We start from the raw sequence: 13,764 nt of genomic DNA on the forward strand, positions 1-13,764 counted from the left end.
GTGTGTGTGTGTGTGTGTGTGTGTGTGTGTGTGTGTGTGTGTGTGTGTGTGTGTGTGTGTGTGTGTGTTTACCTTGTTGTATTTACCTAGTTGTACTGTACAGGGCACAAGCCAAAGCTCATTTTGTCCTGTCACCATAACCATATTTATCCAGTTTCTCTTTAAACATGTGTCTCTTTAAACATTGTGCCACTACCACCTCTTCCTTCAAATCATTCCAGATTAATTAAACTGTTCACCAGCTGCCCCACAAACTAATTAACCACAGAGATTGAAGAGTCATTCAGTAGAAATCTGCCTTATCCTCAAAATGCAAAACAGACATTCAAGAATGAAGCAGAAAATAACAAATAATATATTATATAGACATGAAAGCCATTTTCTTTTTGCATTTTCTGAAGATGTTAGTTTTCTACTCATGCTTACTACTGGTTGCTTCCTAAGGCAAACAAAGAATAAAATGGTGTATACTGTCAACTCCAATGTTCCAGAATAGTATGTTTCATCATTCAATGCATACTATATAGCTGACTACAATGTAAGTACTCAAGACTCTGACACTTCCTCCATCACACAACTTTTAACTCATTCTCATCCCTATTCTGTCCATCTCATAAATGCAAGAGTTAACTAATATATTCATTCTTTCATACATTTTACTGGTATACTTCAATAACTGTTTCTGTTTTCCTCCTTCCTGAGACTTGAACTGTTTCAAAAGAGTATCAAGATACCTTTAAAACTAAATTCACCAATCTTTTGGTACATTATGTAATAATTCTCTTCAGAACTGCATATTAGGATGGCCTTTTTAAATGACTGTGTATAATTTTGGCTGGACTCCTTAACACATAGAAAATAAATAAAGAATAGAAGCAGTAAGCTTCACACAGACCACCAACCACAACTCAATCACACAAAGCTATAGTAAGTCAACAGTCAGTTATCCATTTCTTGGAAAATTGCACATGTTAATTAGTCAGGATTTTGGGAAACTTCAACATAAACAGTAGTAATATGAGCAGATATGTCAATAATGCCTAATGAAAGCACATTTGGCATCATGTTAAGTATCAAATAAGATGTCTCCCAGTGGATATTACAACAGTCTCACTAAATAGCAAATATCATCAGACTTTATTCCACCACACTGAATCTGGCATAGTAATTTCACCATCTGGGGGACAAACAAACATGGTAAATGCTACCATTGAGCAATACTCTCACTGGTTGAAGAATTCATGTTTTCTTTTCAAATGTGTGGTAAATTAACTTTATATTACAACACAAGGCTTATTTTGAAAGGCATCTAAATAACTTTATACAAATTATCCAGTATCTTTTACATAAATAAAGATTCTAGTGAAAACAGCTCAGTCTGCCACATACTTTAAAACAGACTGGAATATTTTGACCAATAAGTTGGTGAGAGCACTGCCAAGTGTAATTATGTTTAGATGTCCTTAATGTAGCATAATATCTATGCCAGACTTGGTGTGATGGAGTATAGTTAAAATTAATCACATCTAAAATCAACACTGCTCATACCACAATGTAACAAAATCTATAATGGTTTGTAGGTGACAGTTCCCATATGAAATCAGTATAGTAATATGGGAAGACACAATGACTCCAGTACTCATGGAGAAAAAATGGCACAATACCAAATAAAAAATCAGATACAACAGAGTATTGACAGGTAACTTTTGATTGCATCATTTCAACTCAAATACTAAATAAACTCTTTTGGAAACAAACAATGGTCTATGAAAAATCATGAGTGAGAGTGCTGATAACTGACTCTTGCCTATACCTTTCAAATGCAAACAGAAAAAAAAACTTGCTGTTCCCATTTTGTAACCATTAACCTTTTCCTCCAACACACCCATCCACCAACCCACACACACAAACAAACACACACACACACCTACCTTCCCACTAACTGACAAAATTCAGGACTTACCATCTCCAGCAAGTTCATGTCAGCATGTTTCACTCTCCTGCCATGGGCCACGAGAAGACCAAAGCATCTCTCAACGCACAGGTCTGCCGGAGCTGGAGGGTGGTGGGCCATGCTGGGGAGGCTGCTGGGTGGGGCTGGGCTCACTGTCAGTACAAGCTGTTTCTCTATGTTGCTCCGAAGCTTGAAGAACTCCTTGTCTCGTGGTACTGTGTTGAAGTTACCCTACAAAGCAAAAAAGAAAAAACTGGTTTGATGGATATTTTCTAATGACAGCTGTAGCAATAATTAACTCCTTCAGTACTAGAGTATTACAGTAGTTAGATTTTATACAGGATACCACAAGAAAGAAAAGTTTTTTTAAGTTAAGTTTTTAAGTTTGGGTTAATTTTTTTAATTTATCACAATCAGTTGGTTAAACATCAACTCTTAATACTTACACAGAACAATTTTATCTTAATGGTGCCTATTCTGATTATCAGTTAGTATGCATTTCAGCAGCAGTGTTACACATTTTTTTCTAGCATAACAAAGTAACAAGGTGTTAGATTATGCTCATCTGACAGAGATGGTTTCAGACCTTCCCTTAATTTTCTTACTGTTATCAACAAAAACTGTATAATCAAGTACTTTACTCTTATCTTGTAAAGGTAACTTGGGTCAATTCTGGTATGATGTTGATGCAATATCATTCAGTCAGCTCCACCACCTATCACGCACACAAAAAAAAAGAAACTAAATATGGCACTGAAATCATGGATGCAACCTAATATCACATTTCTTGATTTGTGCACAGCTACTTAAGTCATTGTATATGTAGCAGTGGGGATCAACACTTCATTAGGTAACAATCTATGAGCTGCAGTAAGGTGGAATTGTGTTAAGAAAAATACAATTAATCTACCACTTATCTATTCAAACTTATCCTTCAAGAATTATACATAATCTTATTGTTGTATATGAAGAGAAGCTGCAATACAAATGCATTTCTATAGTCACATGAACAGTGCCATAATATGTGAGCCAATGTAGTCTGGACAGTAGCAAGAGTTAGGTGCAAAGGTAAGTTGAAGCAATGTGGGCATGATCCTTATGTACTTTCCCATCACTACAGTATACATTTCTGTTGCAGATCTTCAGATGCATCAAACAGTTTAATGTCTAATGAATCAACAACATTATAGCCATCATCTGCCATCCTTCTACTCAATGCCACATACTACAGCAGAATTACCAATGCTGCCAACAGAGAAGAAACTTAAGGAATCACAAAATCATCACAACAGCCTCAGGAGAGCTGCCTATCACCCAAAAATCTATCAAGGTTACTTTTGCAAATCAGGAGTAAAATACCTACCAATCATATACTTTTTGTTAATAAACCATGTTGAAAAAAATAGCTGCCAAAAGATGAGCAAAATCTAATACTTTGTTACTTAGTGATGGCCCCCAAAAAATGTAACATCATCTATAAAATATATACTAGTGATTTTAAAGTATTCCATATTCTCTACAGTACTGAACATGTTAATGATGACATCACACACTGCTGTTCAAACAAGAACCTAACAATAAATCTGGCTGACCAGTCTATGTAGGAATCCGTGAATATATCTGAGGTAATTGTCATCACACTCATTCTGTTCTTAAGTTGCTGTTTTCAAGAAATCTGCTATTGCTAGTAATTTTCTTTTATCTAAAAACATTCAGTACAAGAAGCAAATCTTAAAATTAAGAGAATAATATCACAATCTGTGTTTACTGGCAATTTCAGTCCATTAATTCTTTTTTTCATTTTCTCATTTAGTACCTTGTTCTCTTTGATTTCCAAAGAGATATCAAAAAGGTTGGCAGTTTCATTCCATTCATTCTTTTTTTTTATTTTCTCATTCAGTACCTTGTTATCCTCCTCTTTGATTTCCAAAGAGATATCAAAGAGGTGGATGAGATCATCTGGCTGCCGACTGGGACAGGCCTCCTCACGCTGACCCATCTTGCTCTTAGGCACACGTCGAAATGCTGCCGCAAAAGTGATTAGGACACGTGCCACCTGGAGCAAATAGAGACAAAGATGCTTTATCATGCCATTACAATGACTTGAGGGGCAGGATGAGAGGAAGAAGGATAATGATAATACATTAACATACAAAAATCTATAGGGGACTCCAGAAAGTGGAAAGGGGAAGGGGGAAAAGTAGTAAAAGGCATTTACCTATGCTCTTATAAACATGCATTAACCCGACAGCATTAATACAGACTAACTTATTAAACTGAGAAGGCCCCAGGAATAAAACTACAAAGGCAAATTGCTATCCAGCAAAGAAAAATTACAGAAATTTGTTTCCCATTATATTTTATGTCTATGGGCCTTAAGGCACCTCTCCACATTCTCTTCCTTATATATTCTTCTTTTAGAGAGAAAAGGCTCAATATCTTTATCACTGCCTTACACAAATATTCCACTTACTGTTGTAACTAGCACTCGCTACTAAGTGTTTTGCACTTTCCTTCAATCTTAAACTCTCTCATCCACTGATAATCTCCCTATGAAATCTAACAATTGACAGATTACATGACTTAAGAAACTAACTTTAAGAGAAAGTAGTAAGGAAAGTAGAATTACAAAAGGTTACTCAATGTCAGACCTCCACTATGACTGGCTTCACACAAGACTATAATGGATACACCATCTACTGAATTAACAAAAGTTCCACACATCACCTGCCACTCATCTGGTCTGCCCAATAAAACCCTGATTCTTATCTAAAACTCAACCTCTGACAACACTCCACATGGACTCACAGCCTCAGGGATCTGACAGCGAAACACATGGCACTGGAAGATGGCAGTCTCCTGGGTGTCCCCATGAGATGAGGTGAAGGCGAAACAGCAAGCCTCTGAAGTGTCTGCCTTGCCCCGAGCACAGAACAAGATGCGGTGGATTTTGAACCGTGTCATCTCTGTGCTGTTGTTGGCATCATAAACTCTGACAGATGAAGAAAAGGCAGGAGGGAGATTTTATTAGATTCTTTAGCAAATTAAAAGTGGTGGAAAAACATCAAAATTTTCTGATTCCCATTATTTTCATTTGCATAAAATCAACCTACTGCAAGGAATAGACTTTGTTGATATATATATATCTTAATTCTTCAACAATGCCTCTATATTTCTTATTTACTGTCATTCCATACATTCACTAATGGTACTAGTGTCATTATACAAAGGGAAACAAATAACAAAATCATCACTTAAGGGGACCAATTGAGTTAATTTTTGCTTTTGTTATTTATGAACCAAACTGCATCAAATTTTTATGAGCTATTAAGTTCCTTTAGGGGAGTTACATATATGTATAAGTTTCATTAAATCTGAGAAGCAGTTTTTCTTTTTTAATGGGAAAAAAACTGGCAAGTTTTTTTTTGGAATTTCTTGAAAACTTGTCAGAAAATACTTTGATGGTTTTCAAAGAAAACTGTGTGACAGAATTTTAATTTCAGGTTTCATTGCTAAGAAAAAAAAAATCCATTTTTTTCTTGACCAATTATTTCTCCTAAGCTAAGTAAAAACTAAACACTCAATCAAAATTGTCACTTTTTTTTTTCTTTTTAAGGAATTTTAATTCCATTTCCAGTGGCACTAGAATCATCAAAATCAGACAACAAATGGCAGAGAAATATGCCTTGAAAGCACACTGAGTTTGTTTTGAGATATGGGGCTTTTAAGTTTAAAAGGACGCACAAGCGGTTCTCATCCACACACGTAAAGCTATATAATACTGGAATTTTTTAGTGCCAAGTATTATAATGTATTTATTTTGAGTTGTAGACGATTTCGATGTGGATTGCATACTTAATTTTTACACTGAGGAGATGTACTGATGCATGTGGCCCAGTGATTGATGATGAGTTTCAAGCTTTTTACATTTTGTTTTGGGACAACACATAATGTCCAGCTATTCCACTGAAACTAGAACTTTATCCCCAGTGAATGAGGGTTCTTCATCTCCCTTGAAAATTTTCACTCTCTTCATTAAGAGAGACTTTTCAAATAGAAACAATGATGTTGAAGGCAGTGGCTATAATTGTGCAGCAGCAGAAGCACCAGCAGAAGTAGCAGAAGTAGTAGTAGGAGCAGCAGAAGTAGAAGCAACAGTTGTATGTGGAATGGGAGATGTGGGAGGTGAGGAGGCATTGGCTGATGTGCTTGAGGCAATATGTTCACCCTCATCTTATCTGCTCCCAACTGATATCCGACATGCCTTTGCAAGTACCTTGCTCCTTAGGGTGTGATAAGACTTCCTCTTACCCATCATGGTGAAATAAAAAATAATGGGAAGGAGTGAACGCTAAGCAATTGTAAAAGTTAAAGAATGAGCATCACTAGCTCCTGCCTTTCCTCCAAGCATGTACATCACACACTGGTGCTCCTTATCACTTGTCCATTGTTCTTCCCGCACTGGGTGGGTGGCTGTGAGTGAGGAAACTTCCACGCACCACTATAAAGAAAACTCCCTCTTAAACATTTTTAGTTTTTTCTGTATTTTTTTTACAACCATCTGCCTGCAGTGATCTTTACTGAACAAATGAGTGTGAGAGGGGGGAGGGGCATTTAAATGGCAATTCAAATGGTATTTGAATTGGATGATGAATTATCATGTTAGCATTGTGAAGTATTAGGCCTAAGGATGCCATGAAATGAATTTTGCATTTTTCAATATTTTTCAGATTTTTAACTCAGTCAGTCCCTGAACCCAATTACTCTTCTATGTATTTGTATATTAGGCTGGCATTCCCACAAAAGGGATAACCATTCACTCTTACAAAGCAATATAGCAAGAGCACTTATAAAGAGGGACACTGGAAGCTAACCCTTAACTTGGAATTTCATAATATATATAGTAGTTTTGCAAATTATATGCTCTGGCTTGGTTATAAAATACTTTAATTTTCTTCAACAACTGTGTAAGTAAACTGTCAAATTTCAGGACATCCAACATAGATGAGCTTGCATCAGCAGAATCTGACTACAGAGAAAAGACCTCTATCTTAACTTCACTTCCTCATCTTACACCATTTATCTACATCTTCCTCTCCTTTTCTTCCCTCTGTGAAACATCACCCTGCACATTTTCACCTTTTCCTTCCCTCTGTGAAACACCACCCTACACACTTCCCCCTTTCCTTTTTCTCCCCTCTGAAAAATGCCACCCTGAACACTTTCCCTTTCCTTTTTCTGCCCTCTGAAATACCAACCTGCACAGGAGTGAGCTTACTTTTGTTTATGTGATCTGTTTGCACACACTGCAAAGTTTACTATCATTGTTCATTTAAGTATATTCCCTATAAGATATTTCCCAGCACAGTACATACATGACTGTCACAGCTCCTCAATTCCTGGACTAATTCTTGGTCATCCATACTAGTTGTCTTTCAGATTTATTATATGGTAGTGTGAATGCAAGACACGCAATTCTACAAAGATGATGAGAGCTAGTACCAAGTGGTCTCAGTGAAATTGAGGTGAATTCAAGGACTGGAATTGTATGTGACAGTGGTGGAAACATTTGGATTAATACTTCAAAACTGGGATAAAAACTCGGATGGTTTTTCTAAGGGTGGAAACTAGAACAAACACTTCTCCCTCTCCTTTCCCTTCCCTCTGTGAAATAACACCTTACACATTTCATCTTCCTGCCTCTGAACACTCACATCACGTAGCCTTCAGAGTTTGAAGGGACAGAAACAGACACCTCCAGCGCCTGCTCCTGAGCCTGGGCATTGAGAATTGCCATATTACGCTGGATCTCCCCCTCGCTGCGTGGTGCATTGATCGAGGCCGCCCCCAGATACGTCACTCGGTTGAAGATGGTATAGTCCCCGCTACCATCCTCAGCATGCACCCGCTCCACTGCAATGAGGCAATAGTGGTGTGTGTGGTAGTGGTGGTGGTGATGGTTGAGAGATGTAGAGAAAAACGTGTAATGTAATGAATTCTTGAGCAACACAAATGGGTATCGTATATAAAATCATCACAATTTTTTTATCTTACAGTAATTTGAGATTTTCTCTCTGTTCCTTTTTGTACATTTTGTGGTGCTAATCCAATACTTTATGTTAAAATTTATGTTGTTATTCCAGTGTCATCTTATATGACACTCTCTCTCTCTCTCTCTCTCTCTCTCTCTCTCTCTCTCTCTCTCTCTCTCTCTCTCTCTCTCTCTCTCTCTCTCTCACACACACACACACACACACACACACACACACACACAATCTATTTTCTTTCAACATCCTCTATCAAGTAAACTATCAAATATCCATCTCACCTCACTCTGACACAAGCTATATTAAAACAACCCAGTACCATCTCACATTCCAGTCAACATCTCTCTTCATTTCCCTCACTACAACTCAGAAACCCGGCATCCTACACCACTGCACTCACCACTCCCCAGCACATGTCATTACACCCATCACAACCTTAGAGGACGTTGGTATCCTCTCATAAGGCTTAAGCCCACGTTTTTAAATGCATATTTCCTCATGAGAACTACTTATGGATTCTAAAGAGTTTTTTTTTCCACAGGTGGTGCAGAATCCATCTTCAAATATTATTGTAATTATGAAAAAGATAACTTCCACAAGAATTTGTTAAAAGTACTCAGGCTAAGGCATCAAAATCTTTGAGAATCCGGTCCTTACTGTCGTCATCTGAAGCAGTCTGATGAGAGAAACTTGGATTGTTCTCCCCAAGGGTCCTGTCATCAGGTCGACCAGGTCCCTCACTCTGGCTTGATGCCTGAGATACCTGTGATATCTGTGACACTCGGGATGCCTGGGTCTCAAGGGGCGGTGGTGAAGGGAAGACTGGTAGGTCATCCTCCTCCTCTTCTTCATCATCACCTCTCCTGGCAGCAGACGTCCCATTAGTGGTGGGTGGGGAGGATCCATCAGAGCTTTTCTCTCTCATGACCTGCAGATTAAAGAAGCAATGCTCAGTCAATCATTATGTATAATATGTCTCAGCCTATAATGCTACTAGTTACATATGATGACCCAAAAAAATTTCAAAAGAAAATGTTTAACTTAGAACTATCTTCTCCAAATTTGATGACCAAGCTTAAATTATGAATTTGTTCAAGATAAATAAGTATTTTGTGGAAACTTCTTTAGAATTATGGAAATAAAAATTACTCTTGCAATGAAACAAGCTGAGCCCCAGATAGCCATTCACTAATGGTTACCTAAGTTGTTTGACACTCTGATGACATATTTACCTCACCATAATAAACATCAATGAAAACTGCTACTAAGCCTTTAATTACCTGCAAAATATAAAATAATACTGCTGCTCCACTCCTACGTTTGTCTGCACACATATTCAAGTGTTGAATGTAGTCTACACACACTCCCACCTCCAATGTTATAGTTTTGTTTCGCAATAGTCTGCATCAACACCACTGGTGTTATTTTTATACTTTCCTGTTAACTTCAGATTATAATTGGTATAACATCATCATCATCATGATCATTTCATTTTATTTAACATTTTCATTTTCCCTCACAGGATTAAATGGCTACTGAGTCTCCCCCACTTTTTGCAGTCATAGACAATATCCTCCTTCATGTTCATCCTACTCAGGTTCTCATCAACACAATCTCCAAGTTTCTTTTTGGTCTTCCCACTGATCTCCTTCCAACTTATTGGCATTACATATAGAGTGGTACCTCAGTATGTGTCCACTTTGGAATAAGTTCAACTTGGTATACATCCTGTTTGGACACAAAAAAATTTGCTTGGTAAATGACCTTTATATTTGTATGGGTCAAAACGAGTCATAACACCACACACTACCCTTGTCTACCTCTCTCGAGACTAAGTCACGACTGCCCACACCCATTGCTACCATTCAGTGAACAACCTGCGCTATAACTGTGAATTTTCATGTGATTTTGTGTTTTTCACGAACATTTTTAGTATATTCATTACCCATGAATTCTAAGAGTTAATGACTCTCCTTCCAAACAATACCATTTCCTCCTCCCTTCTCAGCACCATCCTAGTAGGCACTTAGTGATGTTAAATTTTCAATTATTTCATCTAACTGCTTTTGTATTTACCATACTTAATGGCATATAAGCTACACTTTTTTTCATAAAAATGGCTCATAAAATCACCCTGCATCTTATATGCGATTGTGAGGCCTCACCAGTACACCCAAAGATTTACACCACTGTATTATAGGCAAGGGTGCTATATCATATTTTTAAACCATAATATTATGTAAGGAAATGTTGAAAATGAAAATACGGCTCTGTTCTTGGCAGCTGGGCTGCATTCTTTGCCTAGCCTCTGTGACTAGGCCACAACTTCTGTTTTATTACTGCATTCATGTAGGCTATTTTTACTATTGTGACTGCTTGCTTTTTGTTCAGCTGTACCACCAGCATGCACTAGCATTACATGCTTAAATACATAAAAAAAAATTTTTTTCCTGAATATGCCCTGCTGAAATGGGGATGTATCTTATATGCCCATGCATCTTATATGCCATCAAATATGGTAAGTATTTTAGTAATGAGCAGTGTTTAAATTATTTTATACAACCCATAATATGCCAATAACAAAATTATTATTATTATTTTTTTTTTTTCATGGGAATGGATTAATCATTTTCCCTTTATTTCTTACTGGAAAAATTTGATTGGTATACATCCTGTTTGGTATGAGTCCAAGGATTTGGAATGGATTAAGGACGTTTACCAAGGTACCACTGTAAAATCAATTTAATTTAATGTGGGATACATCCTTGGGATTCTCCTCACAACAGCAACACGAGTAACAAGAAATTCATGCACCAGTCAGATCATAATAAAATGTCCATTTGTGTTAAAGAGACTGGTGAAAGACAGAAACAGAGAGAGAGAGAGAGAGAGAGAGAGAGAGAGAGAGAGAGAGAGAGAGAGAGAGAGAGAGAGAGAGAGAGAGAGAGAGAGAGAGAGAGAGAGAGAGAGAGAGAGAGAGAGAGAGAGAGAGAGAGAGAGTAAAGCTTGCTCAGCCTGTTGCTCTACTATTCCACCTCTCAAAAGAAGTTACAAATTTTTAATCTTAGCCAGTTTATTTTCTAGAAGTGTCTTCATACTCCTCTTTTGAAATTGTTCAAGCCACAGGAAGGAGTAAAAACAATAAACAACTGAAAGTTCCTGAGTTTGCCAGTGAAACCAATGAAGTAGTGAAAATACTGGTTAAGTTATGGTATGTTAGAGACACGTCTGAGGAAAGTCCGAACATCAAAATACAAACAATTACATACAAGGAAAGAACAACTACAAAGTAACACGAGAGTATACATACCTCTGTCAGCTCCAGCCGCAGGTCCTCCATGTTGCCGTTGTTGGCAATGTTCAGTGTGGGCTCCAACGGGTGGTCCTGCTGAGGGGTACTGGCTGTGACTGGCTCACTCTCCACAATCTCATACTCTTCACTGGTGCCTGCAGAATCTGTCGATCTCACACTGGAGCACTCTTCCATACTTCCCTGTGAAGTGACATAGCAAGAAAGTAAGAATGTGCCCAGAGGTAGATTTTGCTAAGGTGAATAGCAGAACAAAAAAAACAAGTTACAATTCTTCACAAAGCATTCATAAATAAAAAAAAAAAAATCAACAGTATTTTTAAAATCTCACATTCAGAAGAATTTCCATTATTTTAGAGGTATTGTTTTATTCTGCTTCCATCAATCAGGAAAACAACAAATTTATTAAATTTGTTAAATTTAAAGATTTGTAAACTGAAAATTGGCAAACTCTTTGATGTAGAATGCGTCACTTAAAAACAGTTGTTTGGAGCAGGTAAAGAGAGGGATGAAGATGAGGTAAAAGTAACTGATACTGTCAGTTCCTTAGCATTGTTCCATATTTACTGTGCCTACTTTAGTTAGTCTTTAAGGAAAAAATAAATACAAAATTCAAGTTATTCTCTGCTCCTTCTTACTCTTGCTCAAAGATTCTGTCAGCCTTTTCAAGAGTTATTTTGCACATCATTTTCATAAAGCTTTTAAAATTTTCTATAAAGGATTATCCTTTAAAAAAATAGCCATAAAAATCTGATAATATACATTACCAAATAAAGCATTACATATACATGTTAATTACACACAAACCATATCAAACAAGACATGGGATATCAGTATCTTGTATGAAAAACCTTCTGTAATATATAACACTATATAATTATATAAGCATTACAATACAGTAAAAGCATTCACATACTATATAGTGAAGGGCCTTTTCCATACCTACAGAGTATGCTGTGTAACATCAGAGTTTGTGCCTTGTCATCTGCCCATGCAAATATAGACCAATATATGTGAATAATCATGTATATAATGTCTATCTTCACCAATAACAACAGTTAGGTTCCTGAGCCAGTCATTCACAGCAGATTTTCACGTGTAGCACAGCCTCTCTGAACCTAACCACACATGAGTTCTGATAAACTGGATTCATATTTTGATGACCTCAACTTAAATTTCAATAAACCAGATTAACATCCACCTTACAGTCCAGTACTCCCATTCTAATATGAAAACAAGATGAACTGTTATAAAAAAAATTTGTAAAAGCTATTAAACCAATTGTGAACTCATATAATCTGGAGAAAATTTTGGGATGTGTACAACTACTTTTTAGAGCATACAACAGATTTCATGGTTAGTAATTCTGTGTTCAGTGTAGGTAGACAGTATTTTCCTATTCATTTCTCTCTCTCTCTCTCTCTCTCTCTCTCTCTCTCTTATACTGCATACAAATAAATATGTCAACAATATTTTTAATCCTAACACCTATTAACTTTTGGATATTCTCCTACAAATACTATGTTTTAATGATACAAAATGTACACTACATACTACAAAACTGCAAAACCAATATCCACACACACACACACACACACACACACACTGTGTTATTTGTAAACCAAAGCATACACAGGACATGCAGTAAGTGCACTATCAAGTTGACAATAAGCCAAAAGCATTCAACTTTGTTAATGGAAACATACCGTATATAACTCGTATCATAATTATATCTTGTTTCTTGTGTGCTTGCTACACCTCCCGGACTTACTATTTTCACTGGGATAGAGGATCTCCAGTATCTCTCATTACTTTAATCATGGTGCCTAGTCCACCTTTCACCCCACACAGTGCAGCTACAGTACAGTGTGTGACTAAAGGTTTACTCCAGCTACACATACTACCAGTAGCCTTACACTTGCCTGTCAATGGGCAATATGAAGGGCCATGTTTGCAATGGCCTGCTCCTCAGTGTATCTCCCAAATTTCTTCAAAACTCTAAAAAAAAATGTAGGGAGACAATTAAGGGAAAGCAATATTCTCTTCCACATGGTTATAACACTATTACAGACTCCATACTTATTTGTATTCCCATTATACATTAAAGCCTAATTCAATAAAAACAACACAGACTGAGCTGTGCTGATAAATCTTATTTGGCATGTTGGCAGATGAAAAAATGCAAAACCTTTGTTGCTGTCAAACAGGCACACACAAAACTAAAAGCAACAAATGTAGAAAATAAAAAATAAAAAATTCTTGATTATTGAAAAAATCAACACCATGTGTTTCAGGTGCAAAAAAATTTCCCCACTCAAGAAATGTGAAACAGCAATGTATCTAGAAGTGAAATTTTTCTATTGCATCAGCAATAATCAGGGGGGCTGTCACAGTCATTAAATCTTAATGTATTACATTTTTTTTTATGTATAGAAATGCATACTATAACAGCC

At 36.8% G+C, this 13,764-nt stretch overlaps 1 protein-coding gene across 6 annotated transcripts in view; it reads right to left on the reverse strand.

Annotated features, from left to right (window-relative positions):
- LOC135108319 (rab GTPase-activating protein 1-like) overlaps positions 1-13,764 on the reverse strand; it is a 42,175-nt gene that overhangs the window by 24,821 nt on the left and 3,590 nt on the right. For 4 of the 6 annotated variants that reach the window (XM_064019154.1, XM_064019152.1, XM_064019153.1 and 1 more), the window contains exons 2-7: positions 11,312-11,494; positions 8,659-8,929; positions 7,669-7,867; positions 4,763-4,946; positions 3,858-4,010; positions 1,964-2,185 (exon numbers count right to left, since the gene is read on the reverse strand). In XM_064019154.1, coding sequence (XP_063875224.1) covers positions 1,964-2,185; positions 3,858-4,010; positions 4,763-4,946; positions 7,669-7,867; positions 8,659-8,929; positions 11,312-11,488 — 1,206 coding nt within the window. In that variant the 5' untranslated portion in view covers positions 11,489-11,494. Of the gene's footprint in view, positions 1-1,963; positions 2,186-3,857; positions 4,011-4,762; positions 4,947-7,668; positions 7,868-8,658; positions 8,930-11,311; positions 11,495-13,233; positions 13,310-13,764 lie in introns of all 6 variants that reach the window. The other 2 variants (XM_064019155.1, XM_064019156.1) reach the window with 1 other exon arrangement.

The sequence above is a fragment of the Scylla paramamosain genome, chromosome 17, assembly GCF_035594125.1.
Source record: "Scylla paramamosain isolate STU-SP2022 chromosome 17, ASM3559412v1, whole genome shotgun sequence".
Classification (NCBI taxonomy): Eukaryota; Metazoa; Arthropoda; class Malacostraca; order Decapoda; family Portunidae; genus Scylla; species Scylla paramamosain.